General features: G+C 46.8%; 1 protein-coding gene across 1 annotated transcript in view; it reads right to left on the bottom strand.

Annotated features, from left to right (window-relative positions):
• Nucleotides 1–17,828, bottom strand: part of LOC5505419 (sushi, von Willebrand factor type A, EGF and pentraxin domain-containing protein 1-like) — a 46,280-nt gene that overhangs the window by 5,403 nt on the left and 23,049 nt on the right. Inside the window, exons 19-36 of the mRNA XM_048733294.1 lie at nt 17,608–17,719; nt 15,740–16,053; nt 15,174–15,329; nt 14,797–14,947; nt 14,461–14,703; nt 13,411–13,733; nt 11,698–11,836; nt 11,156–11,290; nt 10,845–11,003; nt 10,269–10,385; nt 8,475–8,597; nt 7,566–7,688; nt 6,995–7,168; nt 6,351–6,539; nt 5,634–5,825; nt 5,043–5,219; nt 3,831–4,004; nt 2,622–2,795 (exon numbers count right to left, since the gene is read on the bottom strand). Of these exons, the coding sequence (XP_048589251.1) occupies nt 2,622–2,795; nt 3,831–4,004; nt 5,043–5,219; nt 5,634–5,825; nt 6,351–6,539; nt 6,995–7,168; nt 7,566–7,688; nt 8,475–8,597; nt 10,269–10,385; nt 10,845–11,003; nt 11,156–11,290; nt 11,698–11,836; nt 13,411–13,733; nt 14,461–14,703; nt 14,797–14,947; nt 15,174–15,329; nt 15,740–16,053; nt 17,608–17,719 (3,175 nt within the window). The remainder of the gene's footprint in view (nt 1–2,621; nt 2,796–3,830; nt 4,005–5,042; nt 5,220–5,633; nt 5,826–6,350; nt 6,540–6,994; nt 7,169–7,565; nt 7,689–8,474; nt 8,598–10,268; nt 10,386–10,844; nt 11,004–11,155; nt 11,291–11,697; nt 11,837–13,410; nt 13,734–14,460; nt 14,704–14,796; nt 14,948–15,173; nt 15,330–15,739; nt 16,054–17,607; nt 17,720–17,828) is intronic.

Genomic DNA, 17,828 nt, shown 5'->3' on the forward strand with positions numbered 1-17,828 from the left:
TGTGGTGTTCACCTGAGCATGTGTGTTTCACAAGTCTATCTAGCGTTGTGCGGTGGTCACCTGAGCATGTGTGTTTCACAAGTCTATCTAGCGTTGTGCGGTGGTCACCTGAGCATGTGTGTTTCACAAGTCTATCTAGCGTTGTGCGGTGGTCACCTGAGTATGTGTGTTTCACAAGTTTAGCGTTGTGCGGTGGTCAAGTGAACATGTGTGTTTCACAAGTCTAGCGTTGTGCAGTGGTCACCTGAGCATGTGTGTTTCACAAGTCTATCTAGCGTTGTGCGGTGGTCACCTGAGCATGTGTGTTTCACAAGTCTATCTAGCGTTGTGCGGTGGTCACCTGAGCATGTGTGTTTCACAAGTCTATCTAGCGTTGTGCGGTGGTCACCTGAGCATGTGTGTTTCACAAGTCTAGCGTTGTGCGGTGGTCACCTGAGCATGTGTCTTTCACAAGTCTATCTAGCGTTGTGCGGTGGTCAAGTGAACATGTGTGTTTCACAAGTCTATCTAGCGTTGTGCGGTGGTCACCTGAGCATGTGTGTTTCACAAGTCTATCTAGCGTTGTGCGGTGGTCACCTGAGCATGTGTGTTTCACAAGTCTATCTAGCGTTGTGCGGTGGTCACCTGAGCATGTGTGTTTCACAAGTCTATCTAGCGTTGTGCGGTGGTCAAGTGAACATGTGTGTTTCACAAGTCTATCTAGCGTTGTGCGGTGGTCACCTGAGCATGTGTGTTTCACAAGTCTATCTAGCGTTGTGCGGTGGTCACCTGAGCATGTGTGTTTCACAAGTCTATCTAGCGTTGTGCGGTGGTCACATGAGCATGTGTGTTTCACAAGACAATGTTGTGCGGTGGTCACCTGAGCATGTGTTTTTCACAGGTCTATCTAGCGTTGTGCGGTGGTCACCTGAGCATGTGTTTTTCACAGGTCTAGCGTTGTGCGGTGGTCACCTGAGCATGTGTGTTTCACAAGTCTAGCGTTGTGCGGTGGTCACCTGAGCATGTGTGTTTCACAAGTCTATCTAGCGTTGTGCGGTGGTCACCTGAGCATGTGTGTTTCACAAATCTAGCGTTGTGCGGTGGTCACCTGAGCATGTGTGTTTCACAAGTCTAGCGTTGTGCGGTGGTCACCTGAGCATGTGTGTTTCACAAGTCTGGCGTTGTGCGGTGGTCACCTGAGCATGTGTGTTTCACAAGTCTATCTAGCGTTGTGCGGTGTTCACCTGAACATGTGTGTTTCACAAGTCTATCTAGCGTTGTGCGGTGGTCACCTGAGCATGTGTGTTTCACAAGTCTAGCGTTGTGCGGTGGTCACCTAAGCATGTGTGTTTCACAAGTCTATCTAGCGTTGTGCGGTGGTCACCTGAGCATGTGTGTTTCACAAGTCTAGCGTTGTGCGGTGGTCACCTGAGCATATGTGTTTCACAAGTCTATCTAGCGTTGTGCGGTGGTCACCTGAGCATGTGTGTTTCACAAGTCTATCTAGCGTTGTGCGGTGGTCACCTGAGCATGTGTGTTTCACAAGTCTATCTAGCGTTGTGCGGTGGTCACCTAAGCATGTGTGTTTCACAAGTCTATCTAGCGTTGTGCGGTGGTCACCTGAGCATGTGTGTTTCACAAGTCTAGCGTTGTGTGGTGTTCACCTGAGCATGTGTGTTTCACAAGTCTATCTAGCGTTGTGCGGTGGTCACCTGAGCATGTGTGTTTCACAAGTCTAGCGTTGTGTGGTGTTCACCTGAGCATGTGTGTTTCACAAGTCTATCTAGCGTTGTGCGGTGGTCACCTGAGCATGTGTCTTTCACAAGTCTATCTAGCGTTGTGCGGTGGTCACATGAGCATGTGTGTTTCACAAGACAATGTTGTGCGGTGGTCACCTGAGCATGTGTGTTTCACAAGTCTATCTAGCGTTGTGCGGTGGTCACCTGAGTATGTGTGTTTCACAAGTCTATCTAGCGTTGTGCGGTGGTCACATGAGCATGTGTGTTTCACAAGTCTATCTAGCGTTGTGCGGTGGTCACCTGAGCATATGTGTTTCACAAGTCTATCTAGCGTTGTGCGGTGGTCACCTGAGCATGTGTGTTTCACAAGTCTATCTAGCGTTGTGCGGTGGTCACCTGAGCATGTGTTTCACAAGACAATGTTGTGCGGTGGTCACCTGAGCATGTGTGTTTCACAAGTCTAGCGTTGTGCGGTGGTCACCTAAGCATGTGTGTTTCACAAGACAATGTTGTGCGGTGGTCACCTGAGCATGTGTGTTTCACAAGTCTATCTAGCGTTGTGCGGTGGTCACCTGAGCATGTGTGTTTCACAAGTCTATCTAGCGTTGTGCGGTGGTCACATGAGCATGTGTGTTTCACAAGACAATGTTGTGCGGTGGTCACCTGAGCATGTGTGTTTCACAAGTCTATCTAGCGTTGTGCGGTGGTCACCTGAGCATGTGTGTTTCACAAGTCTATCTAGCGTTGTGCGGTGGTCACCTGAGCATGTGTGTTTCACAAGTCTATCTAGCTTTGTGCGGTGGTCACCTAAGCATGTGTGTTTCACAAGTCTATCTAGCGTTGTGCGGTGGTCACCTAAGCATGTGTGTTTCACAAGTCTATCTAGCGTTGTGCGGTGTTTACCTGAGCATGAAGGCTGTGACCCTGACCAGGTTCCGTCCGCCTGACACTGCCGGCCGATTGTACCAGATAGCCTGAAGCCTGGGTCGCACTCAAAGGTGAGCACGCTCTGATAGGTCAGCTTGTCACCGAACTTCATGCCGTTAGCTGGAGTTCCAGGGTCGCCGCAGTTTACAACTAACACAAAGAAAGAAAGAAAGAAAGAAAGAAAGAAAGAAAGAAAGAAAGAAAGAAAGAAAGAAAGAAAGAAACAAACAAACAAAGAAAGAAAGAAAGAAAGAAAGAAAGAAAGAAAGAAAGAAAGAAAGAAAGAAAGAAAGTAGCTAATTGGTAAGGAACTCTCTAGATATCACTTTAAGCTCACTATCGACACATAATCACCATCACGACTATCATTATCATTACTATACCTAAACCACAATCATCGCCATCACCATCAATATCATTATTACCATCACCATCACAATCATCACCATCACAATCATCACCATCACCATCATCACCATCATCGCCATCGCCATCGCCATCGCCATCACAATCATCACCATCACCATCACCATCATCATCATCATCACCATCAACATCAACATCACCATCACCATCACCATCATTATCACAATGACAATCACCATCATTATCACCATCACCATCACCATCACCATCACCATCACCATCACCATCACCATCACCATCACCATCAACATCACCATCATTATCACCATCATTATCACAATCATTATCACAATCATTATCACAATCATTATCACCATCATCATCATCATCAGCATCACAACCATCACCATCACCATCACCATCACCATCACCATCACCATCATCATCACCATCACCATCACCATCACCATCACCATCACCATCACCATCACCATCACCATCACCATCACCATCACCATCACCATCACCATCACCATCACCATCACCATCGACATCACCATCGACATCACCATCACCATCACCATCACCATCATTATCACAATCAACATCACCATCATTATCACCATCATTATCGCCATCGCCATCATCACCACCATCACCATCAAAATCACCCTAACCATCACTATCATTATCATCACCACCACCCTCGCCATCATCACTGTCACTATCACCATCATCACCACCACCATAATCACAGCTACCATCAACACCACAATCACCACTGTCACCGCCGCCCCCTAAGAACTACATGTTTCTTACTCTCGCATGTGGGCTGGGTTCCGTCCCATAACCCATTGTTCTGACATGTGCGTGCCTTGGAGCCCTTCAGACGGTAACCCGTGTCGCACTCGAACGTGACGCTCTTGCCGTAGTTGTGCTCATCTCCGATCTTCTTGCCGTTAGCTGGTGGGTCCAGGTACCCACACGAGTTCTCTGTGAATACGCGACAGATGAGGAGGACAGTTAAACAATTGATCCGTTTATAAAATACATACGTGTGCTTTGACTGGTTCATATGATACATGCGATAGTACGTATGCTACGATTGGTTTATAAAATACATGCGTTAGTACGTTTTGTTCGATTGGTTTATAAGATACATGCGATAGTACGTGTGGCTCGATTGGTTTATAAGATACATGCGATAGTATGTGTGCTTCGATTGGTTCATAAAATGCATGCGTTAGTACGTGTTGTTCGATTGGTTTATAAGATACATGCGTTAGTACGTACGCTACGATTGGTTCATAAGATACATGCGATATTACGTTTGGTTCGATTGGTTCATAAGATACATGCGATAGTACGTACGCTACGATTAGATTATAAGATACATGCGATAGTACGTACGCTACGATTGCTTCATAATATACATGCGATATTACGTACGCTACGATTAGTTCATAATATACATGCGATAGTACGTACGCTACGATTGGTTCATAAGATACATGCGATAGTACGTACGCTACGATTGGTTCATAATATACATGCGATAGTACGTACGCTACGATTGGTTCATAAGATACATGCGATAGTACGTACGCTACGATTGGTTTATAATATACATGCGATAGTACGTACGCTACGATTGGTTCATAATATACATGCGATAGTACGTACGCTACGATTGGTTCATAAGATACATGCGATAGTACGTACGCTACGATTGGTTCATAATATACATGCGATAGTACGTACGCTACGATTGGTTCATTAAATACATGCGTTAGTACGTGTGCTTTGATTGGTTCATAAGATACATGCGATAGTACGTGTGCTTCGATTGGTTCATAATATACATGCGATAGTACGTACGCTACGATTGGTTCATTAAATACATGCGTTAGTACGTGTGCTTTGATTGGTTCATAAGATACATGCGATAGTGCGTGTGCTATGATTGGTTATATGCGATAGTACGTGTGCTTCGATTGGTTCATAAGCACAAGAGATAGGTGCGTTACTTACTCAGGCAGAATGGCTTTGTACCGCTCCACTCGCCGTCTTCCTGGCAGGTCTGGGTTCGCTTGCCCTGTAGGTGGTGATTGGCCAGGCACGTCCAGGTAACGACTGCCTGGTACTTGGTCCCCCCAGAAAGAGCGCGAGACCCTCCATAAAGACTACCAGGATCACCACAGTCCACCACTTCCATAAAGGAGATTGATAAGAAGATAGAAATCATGATAGAAATGGGATGTTCTAATCTTGTATGTGCACAGGGTAATGTAATAAACCAAAAATACAAGATGACAACTCGTGCCAATATAGTCGCGTCTAGGATCACATTCCAGCTAGATTAACTCTAAACGCTAACCGCTAAATGACGCCCTTTGGCATACTAGCATAGGGTGTACCCAATGATCGATTCTAGGACTGCAATAAATATAACATCTGCCCAATGATCGCGTCTAGGATCCAAATCAAGACCCGCTTAGATTAACAGGGAAAGCTAACCACTGACTGTCACTCAACTCTTTAGCATGCTTGTATAGGGTGTTCCCATGGATCGAGTCTAGGCCCGCATCACAGGGTACCTTGACATTAATAGCTAATACTTACACTGACATATAGGGTCGGTGCCAGTCCATCGTCCACCACCCGATGAGATCTGCTCACAAGTTCTGAAGGAGGAGCTCGCTGGTACAAGGTTATACCCAACACTACACGTGACGCGTAAAGTGGCTCCCAATTCGTAGCGGAATCCTTGGATTTGGCCGTTTGTTGGTGCTTGCAAGCGACTACAGAACGCCGCTAGAGGGAAACAAATGAGAGCACTTAGTCTCTGCGGTTTCACATTCTGCCCTACCCCTGGTGAGTACAGCTCCTCTGATAAATTCATTCCATTTGAAGAGCTCTTGAGGGAGTATCGTTCGCAACATAGTTTTATCATAACCAAAGCGTCTTGAAGTTTCAAAGGTTAGATAATGGCCGCGAGTGTTCTATGGGATTTAGGGCACTATTCTCGCTGCATAAATTAGAGCAACGCATATAAGAACTGTTCTCATGAATAAATCAACTAGTTGGCGCAACTACTGAAGCGCAGGGGAAATGACCGAAGGGCGTGTATGAAGCTGGGTCGCCGGTGGGATGATCGGTGGGACTACTAGGACAAACTTTATTCCCAGTCCTTATTGCGACGCGACAATGGATGCAGTGCAGAATAGGTTACTAATTAAATTATCAATGAGTTTTTTTCTACATGAAAACAATCAAAAGCAAGGTGCAAATTACAAAATAGTTCACGTGGGCTGTGTAATAGATCACCAAGTCACTCACGGATGCATCGCGGAAGCTGAGCACTCCATGTGCCATCCCTCTGGCAGACCAAGTCAGCAGCGCCCCCCATGGCGTGGTTTGAGTTGCACGTGAATCTCACGACACTCCCCACCACCGCGCGAATGCCGGAGTAGCCCACAAGCATCCGCGCACTATTCTTGACGGTCCCTACCTCTCTACAGTAGATACCTGGAGAATCAAGAGATCGGTCATAGCTTAATAGTAAAGACGACGGCGACGATGATGATGATGATAATAATCAAATCGACGACGACAACGATGATGATGATGACAATGATGATTATAAGTTATAGCATGGCACATGGGGAATTTAGTGATTAAATGTCCCCACAACCGAGGGATTATTAGTTGAAGTCCCGACGCCGCAGGAAACAAAAAAAAATCCGAGGTGATCATGGTATTATAATTCTAATCGGTCACCAACCTTGAAAAGAGGACCTGGTTTACAGGACGGGAGTTGGGGTAGATAGACACCACCGAAAAGACGGAATTGTGGGACAAAGGCACCTGGGGAATCGGGATTTTGACACCCCTTCAATAGACTGACTAGCAAATCCTCCTGTAGCAAAGTTCACTTCAGGTGAAGAACACTCTTGTTAGCTCATATCACTATGACGACTCACGTTCACATGATGGGTTGATGCCAGACCACGTGGTGTCGGCCTGACATGTGCGTGTCTTTGAGCCAATCACGCGATAGCCAGCGTTGCACGTGTAGGTTGCTAGGGCGCCGACCAGCTGGCTAGGAACGCTGACCTGGCCAAGGCTGATGGACGGGAGGGCTGGACACGAGAGAGCTGTAGACAAGCAAATGTTGAAAAGATTGTAGAGACCACTTCTTGAGTGTTTAAAGAGACCAAGAAGTGTGTGGGCTAAAGTTAGAAAACTACCTACCTGGTGAACTGTCCGAATAAACTGTTGGGCCTAGAGCAAACGTCGTTCTATACATGCACCGTTTCAAATAAACTTATAGGCCTAGAGCAAACGTCGTTCTATAAATGCACCGTTCCAAATAAACTTTTAGGCCTAGAGCAAACGTTGTTCTATACATGCAACGTTTCAAATACAAATGCATGCAAAATAAACCAATTTCATTGTTCTATCGCATTTGACACGTTTCATGAAAAGAACAACGTTTGGCCTAGACCTTACTGTCTTGGGGCCCGTATTTGAGAACCTTCAAGTCATACATACGATCACAGTTCCTTCCATTCGAATTCATACTGAATCCTCGGTTACACAGACACTTGAATGAGCGATGTGTGTTGACACACGTGTGTTGGCATCCACCATTGTTCTTGGCACACTCGTTCACATCTAGAAGGAAATAGCAGTGTAAGCGCTCTCGACAGTTCTCGACATCTCACCTTTTGAGTCAAGCCAAATCACCCCACCCACCCACCCACCCGCCATCTTAACACACACACACCCACCCCCGCCACTGTATTTGCCGGTTGACCGCGAGTCCAATCAAAAGTAATAAAGCCCATGCAATTGGAAGAGATGAATAAATAAGGACGTTGACAAATCAGTTAGCATTTTTTCTCCCTCCAGCTCCAAGTAGAGTCACTAGCTTATCTTCTTCATTCATTATCGTCGTGACTGCTCTAACTTCACACAATCACTGGCCCTTATTATCTTTTACATTCATTATTAGACGATTCTAATCCACTTGATCCACTGACGTCATGACTGCTCTAACTTGACACAATTACTGGCCCTTATTTTCTTTTGCATTCATTATTAGACGATTCTTATCCACTTGATCCACCGCCGTCATGACTGCCCTAACTTCACACAATCACTGGCCCTTATTATATTTTACATTCATTATTAGACGATTCTTATCCACTTGATCCACTGCCGTCATGACTGCCCTAACTTCACACAATCACTGGCCCTTATTATCTTTTAAATTTATTATTAGACGATTCTTATCCACTTGATCCACTGCCGTCATGACTGCTCTAACTTGACGCAATCACTGGCCCTTATTATCTTTTACATTCATTATTAGACGATTCTTATCCACTTGATCCACTGCCGTCATGACTTCCCTAACTTCACACAATCACTGGCCGTTATGGATATTAACCTACCTACCTACACACGTTCGCTGGCCTTTAGTTAGAGCCATTCCCCCCGGACAACTGCACTTGACTCCACCAGCCGTATTATGACAGGAATGGCTACAGCCCCCATTATCCGTACTGCACTCATTGATATCTGGGGAAAGCACGAAAAAAAGGCAAATAAATGAGGAATCGATGAAAGGAAGAACAATCTCTTTTCACAGACTCTCAACAAATGTGGACTTTAAAAGCACACTAGCATACACACATTGGCATCAGTCGGGCCATGAACGGGACGCTAGCACAGTCTATTATCCATGCAGTTCGCCAAACATGGACAGCTGTTTCGTCCTTTTTAGGACTCGTCAGCATGGCATAGCCGGTTTGCCTCAGTTAAACTTTATCGGCAAAAAAACTGCAGGACGACTTCGACTCGAACGAAGTGCTTTAAACCACAGCTCAGATCCATGTGGGATCTAGAGCTGCGTTTAAAGTCCACATCTTAACAAATGACAGCAGCAGAAAGTGCTGCTGCAGCCCCCCCCCCCTAGACCCTCTTTAGATAATGGGCGTTATATACCGCACTGGGCACTCGTCTTCCCCCCCCCAGACCCTCTTTAGATAATGGGCGTTATATACCGCACTGGGCACTCGTCTTCCCCCCCCCCAGACCCTCTTTAGATAATGGGCGTTATATACCGCACTGGGCACTCGTCTTCCCCCCCCCCCCAGACCCTCTTTAGATAATGGGCGTTATATACCGCACTGGGCACTCGTCTTCCCCCCCCCCCCCAGACCCTCTTTAGATAATGGGCGTTATATACCGCACTGGGCACTCGTCTTCCCCCCCCCAGACCCTCTTTAGATAATGGGCGTTATATACCGCACTGGGCACTCGTCTTCCCCCCCCCCCCCAGACCCTCTTTAGATAATGGGCGTTATATACCGCACTGGGCACTCGTCTTCCCCCCCCCCCCAGACCCTCTTTAGATAATGGGCGTTATATACCGCACTGGGCACTCGTCTTCCCCCCCCCCCAGACCCTCTTTAGATAATGGGCGTTATATACCGCACTGGGCACTCGTCTTCCCCCCCCCCCCAGACCCTCTTTAGATAATGGGCGTTATATACCGCACTGGGCACTCGTCTTCCCCCCCCCCAGACCCTCTTTAGATAATGGGTGTTATACACCGCACTGGGCACTCGTCTTTCCCCCCCCCAGACCCTCTTTAGATAATGGGTGTTATATACCGCACTGGGCACTCGTCTTCCCCCCCCCCCCCCCCAGACCCTCTTTAGATAATGGGCGTTATATACCGCACTGGGCACTCGTCTTCCCCCCCCCCCAGACCCTCTTTAGATAATGGGTGTTATACACCGCACTGGGCACTCGTCTTCCCCCCCCGATCCCCTTTAGATAATGGGTGTTATATACCGCCGCACTTGGCACTCGTCTTTACCACCCCCCTCCCTCCCCCTTCGACCCTCTTTAGATAATGGGTGTTATAAACCGCACTGGGCACTCGTCTTTACCCCCCCTTTTCCCTCTCTCTTCGACCCTCTTTGATTTCACTGCCCACGGCACTTATTTATCTAAGGGGTTGCGCTTATTTACTTTTCAGTGTTCCCTAGGGGGGCGCTAAGTCGTTGAGAATATTTCTAATAACCTTGGAAAAGAAGTAGAGGGATGCTTATAGGTTATCCCCACATATTTAACTAGAAAAGTGGCACTGATCTCCGGTAATTTGAGAATATTCTGTAGCAGGATAAGCGCCCAACTGCAGTCGCCTATGATGCAGACTAGCTCTGACATCACGTCACCTACCGATGCAGTTGTTGTTGTCCAGGCGGTACCCCTTAGCGCATGCACAGTTGTAGCTCCCTGGCGTATTGATGCACAGTTGGGCACAGCGATGGTTCCCGACTGAGCACTCGTTTTGATCTGCAACAACGAAATTATGAAACGAAATTAACCCTTCAGTTATTTCAGATGCCAGTACCCCATAAACATTTATTCTGTATGTATGTAAGCTTAGGGGTATCTTAAAAAAATTATAAAAGGTTGTTGTTGTGGTTGTTGTTGTTTTACATGTTTGAACCACTGTGATAAGGTCCGTAACAGTGGTCTCAAGGGCGTTGAAATATAAAGAAACATATGGTGCTTTCTTAGTTCAAACTGCAATGTGATTTAACATGACCAGTTTCCTTAGGGATTTTCACTGTAATCGGAATCATCTAAATTGCACTAGTAAGAACCCGCTAAAAACCCTCAATGTTGAGGTTTCTTTAGTTTTCTTTAGTTTAAAAAAAAACTAAAATCTGATTTCTTTTTAAATTTCGGAAATTTTATTTATAAGTTTTTGGGCTCCCGTTGGGCACCTATTTTAACTTTAGATTCTACCTTCGCATCTCGGTTGGGTACCAGTCCATTGGCCGCTGGTACAGCTACGTGAAGATGAGCCAACAATCTGGTATCCTGACTGACAGCTGAAGTTAACAGTGTTACCCGAAACAGACTTGGATCCGTACACGGGGGCGTCCAGCGGCGAACAGGGCACCACTATAAATCAGACGTAACATATGGACACTAGTTGAATTTCGGCTTAAATGTTTCAATAGAACTTATAGAAAGTTCTGGTAATTTCCATAAGCGCACTCAATTTAACTCTCAGTATCTTGTCCAGCTGGACAAAAAGCTTGTGTATGGGTTACCTGTGGAGCACTGTGGCCCGGAGTAGCCTGGGAAGCAGTTGCATGAGTAGCCTTTAAGCCTGTCCACACACTGGCCACGTGACCTGCATGGGTTACTGCTACAGTCGTTACTATTGACATTCGGCGCCACCAATCCTAGTGAACAACCAGATCAGCTATTAGTACTGTCCATCAATCATTTCAAAGGAGTAGGGACTGGGCCTGAGGCCAGGACTTGAGAAACTCTGGTATCATTTGGGATCAGAAATCTTGGCTTTGTTCTGTACCTTCAAACGAAAGCATAACAGGATAATAACCTTCCGCTTGCCTCACGGCTCCAGTCCCCCACTTGATATGAAAGCGGAGAGTATAGCTTGTGCTTATGGAAAAGAATTTCAGTCCACGTTCTCGTTCAACTGCTGGAAGGAAATCTCCAGCTAGTAGTTTAGAGGGAATTCGTGAGGCTAAACTATTTCTACCCATTCCCTCTCTTGGTGCGAATATACATTTTTAGTTGTGTGTGTGTAAATATGCGACCCATTTGTACTGTAGAAGTTACTTACGGTCAGGGCATCCATAGACCTCAGCTCTCAAGCAGACCCGACTGTACCAGGCTTGTGGGCGGAAGCGAATATACCTGGCGCGGAACACACTCACTTCGTGTCTGACAATAGTGTTCTGGTCGGTGTTTCCAGTCAAAACCTGGACAAAATACACAGCCCTTAGAGGAGGAGGGTTGCGAAGTGATCATCGCACTGAGGGGAGAGTAAGGGAAGGGGAGGGAAGGTGACTGAGAGGAGGAGGGTGGCAAAGTGATAATCGCACTGAGGGGAAAGTGAGGGAAGGGGAGGGGGGTGACTGAGAGGGGAAGGGTGGCAAAGTGATTATCGCACTGAGGGGAGAGTGAGAGGAGTGGAGGGGAGGGTGACTTAGAGGGGGAGGGTGGCAAAGTGATCATCGCACTGAGGGGAGAGTGAGGGAAGGGGAGGGGGGTGACTGAGAGGGGGAGAGTGGCAAAGTGATCATCGCACTGAGGGGAGAGTGAGGGAAGGGGAGTGGGGTGACTGAGAGGGGGAGGGTGGCAAAGTGATTATCGCACTGAGGGGAGAGTGAGAGGAGTGGAGGGGAGGGTGACTTAGAGGGGGAGGGTGGCAAAGTGATCATCGCACTGAGGGGAGAGTGAGGGAAGGGGAGGGGGGTGACTGAGAGGGGGAGAGTGGCAAAGTGATCATCGCACTGAGGGGAGAGTGAGGGAAGGGGAGTGGGGTGACTGAGAGGGGGAGGGTGGCAAAGTGATAATCGCACTGAGGGGAGAGTGAGGGAAGGGGAGTGGGGTGACTGAGAGGGGGAGGGTGGCAAAGTGATCATCGCACTGAGGGGAGATTGAGGGAAGGGGAGTGGGGTGACTGAAAGGGGGAGGGTGGCAAAGTGATCATCGCACTGAGGGGAGAGTGAGGGAGGGGGAGTGGGGTGACTGAGAGGGGGAGGGTGGCAAAGTGATAATCGCACTGAGGGGAGAGTGAGGGAAGGGGAGTGGGGTGACTGAGAGGGGGAGGGTGGCAAAGTGATCATCGCACTGAGGGGAGATTGAGGGAAGGGGAGTGGGGTGACTGAGAGGGGGAGGGTGGCAAAGTGATCATCGCACTGAGGGGAGAGTGAGGGAAGGGGAGGGGGGTGACTGAGAGGGGGAGGGTGGCAAAGTGATAATCGCACTGAGGGGAGAGTGAGGGAAGGGGAGGGGGTGACTGAGAGGGGAAGGGTGACAAAGAGATTATCGCACTGAGGGGAGAGTGAGAGGAGTGGAGGGGAGGGTGACTTAGAGGGGGAGGGTGGCAAAGTGATCATCGCATTGAGGGGAGAGTGAGGGAAGGGGAGGGGGTGACTGAAATGGGAAGGGTGGCAAAGTGATTATCGCACTGAGGGGAGAGTGAGAGGAGTGGAGGGGAGGGTGACTTAGAGGGGGAGGGTGGCAAAGTGATCATCGCACTGAGGGGAGAGTGAGGGAAGTGGAGTGGGGTGACTGAGAGGGGGAGGGTGGTTTTTTTATGACACAAGAACACATTTTCCTGAGAGAGGGAGGGTGGGGCTATTAAGAGCACAAGAGCTCATGAGAGTGTGGGAAGACGTGGTGCGCCAAGTACATTAAGATGCGTAAACGATGTGGTAAAATGAGCTACGATGCGTTGAAATGCGTAACGATGCGTTAAGATGCATGAGGATGCATTAAGATGCGTTAAGAATGGTTTACGATGGATTTCTATGCGTTCTGTACTAACCGTGGGGTACATAGTCCAGTGGGTGTTATCCACACTGTACTCGATCTTGTAAAAGGTCACTCTCTCGTCGTAGTCCTCTCGACCTTGGGTCGCAACCCCCGACACCCTCATCACAGCGTTCAGATCGATCTGTAGCCACTGATGAGCGTCATTCGTGCCCGCACACCACGCTCCCGCCTGAGTGATAGCCCCTGCACTGTTACGCTCACCCCTCTTGTGCAGACGGCCATACTTAGGAAGATGCAGGCTGCTATAAGATGACGCTGTCATGCGACTGTCGAGGATGATTTTGTTCGAGTCGACTCCCATGGATTTTTGGCAGTCTGTGAAAAAATGAAACGATTAAGCGCAAATTAACATCGCCACATGATCAAAAGCGCTCGTCAGTATGTAGGTACGTACTGATCTACACAATTTAAATTCACGAGTATGTAAGTTAGTGTCACCGAAGATGATACTACGGGCAAGCGGCCCCCGCAGTTCTTACATCCCCAGGAGAGGTAGTAAAATGCGATCAATGAAGCCCGCATCTCTGATCCATCGCGCACCATTTCCTTAAATGAACCTCTGTATATAACATGGGCAAAAGTTTAATAGGTGTGTTCAGTAGTTGTAGGGAGTAGAGAACTCACATAAACCGTCTGTGTATGGCTGTTGCCCGATTATAACGGGCCAAATTCCAGGTTCTAATTTCTGTATCGTTGTGATACATCGTGTTGAATTAATCTGGAGGACTATATAAGGATACGATACCTTGTATGTTCATACAATGGAACCCCTTTTCCACAATACTGACACCAAAAAAAAAACAAGCGATACCAAGAAAAGTGAACTTTGTTACGAACTACAAGTAGTGTGGCGTGTTATCGAAAGATTTTTTCAAACAAATAAATTTGGTGTCTTAGAGATGTTCTACCAAATATAATAATATATAATGCCCTGACAAGGATGTCATCCTCCCCTTCCCCCTCCTCCCCCATACTTCTAGGGTGTGCTCTACCCACCCACCCCCCCCCCCCCATGATATTTCTAGAGTGTGGTCTCTCTTACTCATCTCGTAGTAGTTGTATCGGCCCGTGGTGTCGTACGCCAGCAGGTTGTCAGCGGAATGCTTGCGGCTCAAGTAACATGTCTTTGAGATCTTATCAAAGTCAAACGATCTGCATTTGAAGCCCGTCTCCCGGTCACACGCGGAAGCGCAGGCCTGGGGCGTGGTGCTAGAGAGGGTTTTGTCGTTGAATTGTGGAATGCTTGTGTTGGAATTGAGCGTAAAGTATCGCAAAGCGTCATTTACTAAAACGGAAAGAACAATTTATAATTAGTATTAAATGGTGTAAGATGAGTAGATATAATTTATATAGAGCATTCCTGCCAGACTCAACTTACACCTGCAAGCGTAAGACGTAGGCGTCACGGTGTAAGCGCCAGCCATTCTCTCGCGGAAGTCGGCCCAGGCCACCACGTCACCCTTGTCTACACAGCTATACGCGAGGGTAAAAATCTCGTTATCACTCAGGACACGGCTCCACACGTTAACCTGAATAAACAAAACACACAGTATAAATCTCGTTATCACTCAGGACACGGGTCCACATGTTAACCTGGATAAACACAAAATAAAGAGTATGTATTTTGTTATAAACACACAGATTATATATCTTCTTATAGATAACAGAAAGATTGCATATCTCGATAACGACATCACGAAGGTTACAAATATATATATATCGATTATCGATTATAGACAACACGAATACGAGTACCTGACTTAAATCTCCAACGAAGCTTTCCTCGGCATTGAATCCGCCGCCAAGTTCATCTTGTTCCTGGCCAACAAGCATGACTCCGCCTCCACGGATAACTTGGCCAATTTGGAATGGACTGGACGAAGACCTCACGAGACGACCATCTATATAGGCCTGGCGTAGAGCAAACCACCATATGAAACAATGTTGACCTTCCAGTGGTACTTGAACTTAAAGCCGCATTGTCACCAGTTTACTTCCGGTCGATTACCTAACAATATCCGATGATTTTTAACGGAAAACGCGAAAAATATTTCAAAATATTGAAAGCAGTGTGTCTATCGGAAGTTTCTTTGAGGATGTGATTGATTATTTAGAGCGGATGGCCTGTTAAATATCTCGGATTCTAATAGATTCTTTTGTCTTTTAACGGTTGAGGTTTCCGTCGGACCTCCGGAAGTAAACTGGTGACAATGCAGCTTTAAGTTAAATACTTATAAGGTTAATTTTACCCTCCCCCCCAGAAGCAAAAACTGATCTGAAAATGATCACGCTATATGGTCAAAGCTTTTATGGCACCGTACCTTCCACGTGCCACTAGCGCTACTCCACGTGACGGCCACGTGATGCCAAAATCCGTCAAGGACATCCACCCCGAGGTATGTGGCCTCATCGTTAATGAAGAGGTTCAAACCACCGAAGTCCTGCAGAACTAGGCCGTCCTGGAGTTTCCCGCTATTTTCCACACTGTAGGAGAGAGCGGTGCCTGGTTGTTCATCATCTGAACGGACCCATAACGATACGGAGAAAGCCGTTAAGTCGGGTATCTTCTTGATTGTCGCAGCGTAGGGGTTGCTGGCACGATTGTTGATTGTCAAGTCGTAATCAGATGAGAGTGCTAAAAGGTAGAAATGAGGGTCAGCAATAAGAACCCAATTATAAGTAACAACTTTATTCATTCTTTAAGGACACCGTAGACCCAAGCGGTAATTACCCCGATCGTGCAGGCAAAATCGCTCGCGCTCGAGTCGGATTAAAGCAAATGCCAACAAACTATATATCAATTTAAAGTTTAATGATTGTACTTTCCTCCTAAGATAATCATTTTTTATACGCGCTTAATTTTGAGTGCTTTTGCCTGGTCCGAAGTGCGAAATCGACCACTTTTGAACATGCGAATTATTTATACACACCAAAAGCGAGTAACCTCCCGGGATTTGCTTTATATCTTTCGTCATGTACTGAACTGACAAACCGTGTCTACATTTGACGTCACACAGCCTTTCAAGGGTGAAAGTTAGGCGTGGAATAATTTTGCTTCTTTGGCTACAACGCGCTAATTAAGTCCGTAGCAAAAAAAGCTATTGATTATCCGCGGCACGGTGTGACAGAACAATATCTATACTAGACGCTTGCCAAGTTGCGCAGGAATCGGGCGGTTAGAAGTGTACCTTTAATTCACATATTTAGAGTAAGATGGGGTGAAATTTGATTGCGAGATATCGGGAATTGAAGTTGTGTAAACATTAGAGGCAGCGTGACAGTAATGACAGACGAAGAGCAAATAGAGCCGCGTATGGCAACCAATCACATTGCACGCTCTACACGCAGCGGGAAAACTCTTAGGCGCTCAAATGTCATAGCGCTAGTCGTGCAAGTGAAGGAAGATGCCTAGACCGAAGCGAGCTTGCACCAAAGAAAAGAAGAGCGCGGAAAACTTAAAAAGACCGCGAACGGAGACAACTCTATGGTTCGGGCTTTCTTCCTCGCTTAGCCTTCTTCGAAGGAAGCCAAGGATTCTTACCTAATCTTGGCGTAGTTTACAACTATGCAAAATTTAGAGTAAACGCATATGAAGTTGATATAAATACGGATAAATCTTGGATAAAACGTCGATAATGATACTGACGCGCTTGTATGCTAATTAGAGGGAAAAGCTGTAAAACTAAGTTCCCCGGATGTTGATCGCGGGACATTGAGCTAAGTAAACAGGATTATGGGATTATTGACGCCTTCGAGAATAACGCTACACTAGTTCGAATTCGGTTTTTCTTGAATATCTGGCGGAGTACTTAAGATTTTGTTGGTATTTTTTGCAAACATCTACAGTATTCCTATTGTCATCGAATGGCATAATAAAAAGAGGATGCGAGGAACGTGCTGCCTGATTGACATGTTCTTCGCTAGCCAATCAGCGAGGCGAATAATTGGCTCAGTGCACATCCGGGCACCACGGAATTGTCCAAGTTCTAAGATTCATGTCAATTGATGATTCCCGCACACTGATCGTGTCGCACAAATTGAACGCATGACATTGGTAAATGCGACTGCTGCTACAGCTAAGTGTGCTCTATCTGTTGTCACTGAACGACAGAGTCAGTATCTTTCAACATATCTTAAATGTATCCTAAAGTTATCTTAGCTTGAACGAAATTTTGAGTCGGATACAGACCTTTCTCGCAGTTGGCGCCTGTGTATGTAGGGGCGCAGGAGCATTCGTAGCCATTGAAGCGCTTGGTGCAAGTACCGCCATGCTGACACGGCTCCGACTGGCACTCCTGGACCTATACACCAAGCAAATACGATAAGATCACAACTAGCTACAACACAATACTGCAGACACCAAGGGAAGGTACGTAGAAAACACAAACCAACAGCTCTATTGTTCGTTGA

This window comes from Nematostella vectensis, chromosome 10, assembly GCF_932526225.1.
Source record: "Nematostella vectensis chromosome 10, jaNemVect1.1, whole genome shotgun sequence".
NCBI lineage: Eukaryota > Metazoa > Cnidaria > Anthozoa > Actiniaria > Edwardsiidae > Nematostella > Nematostella vectensis.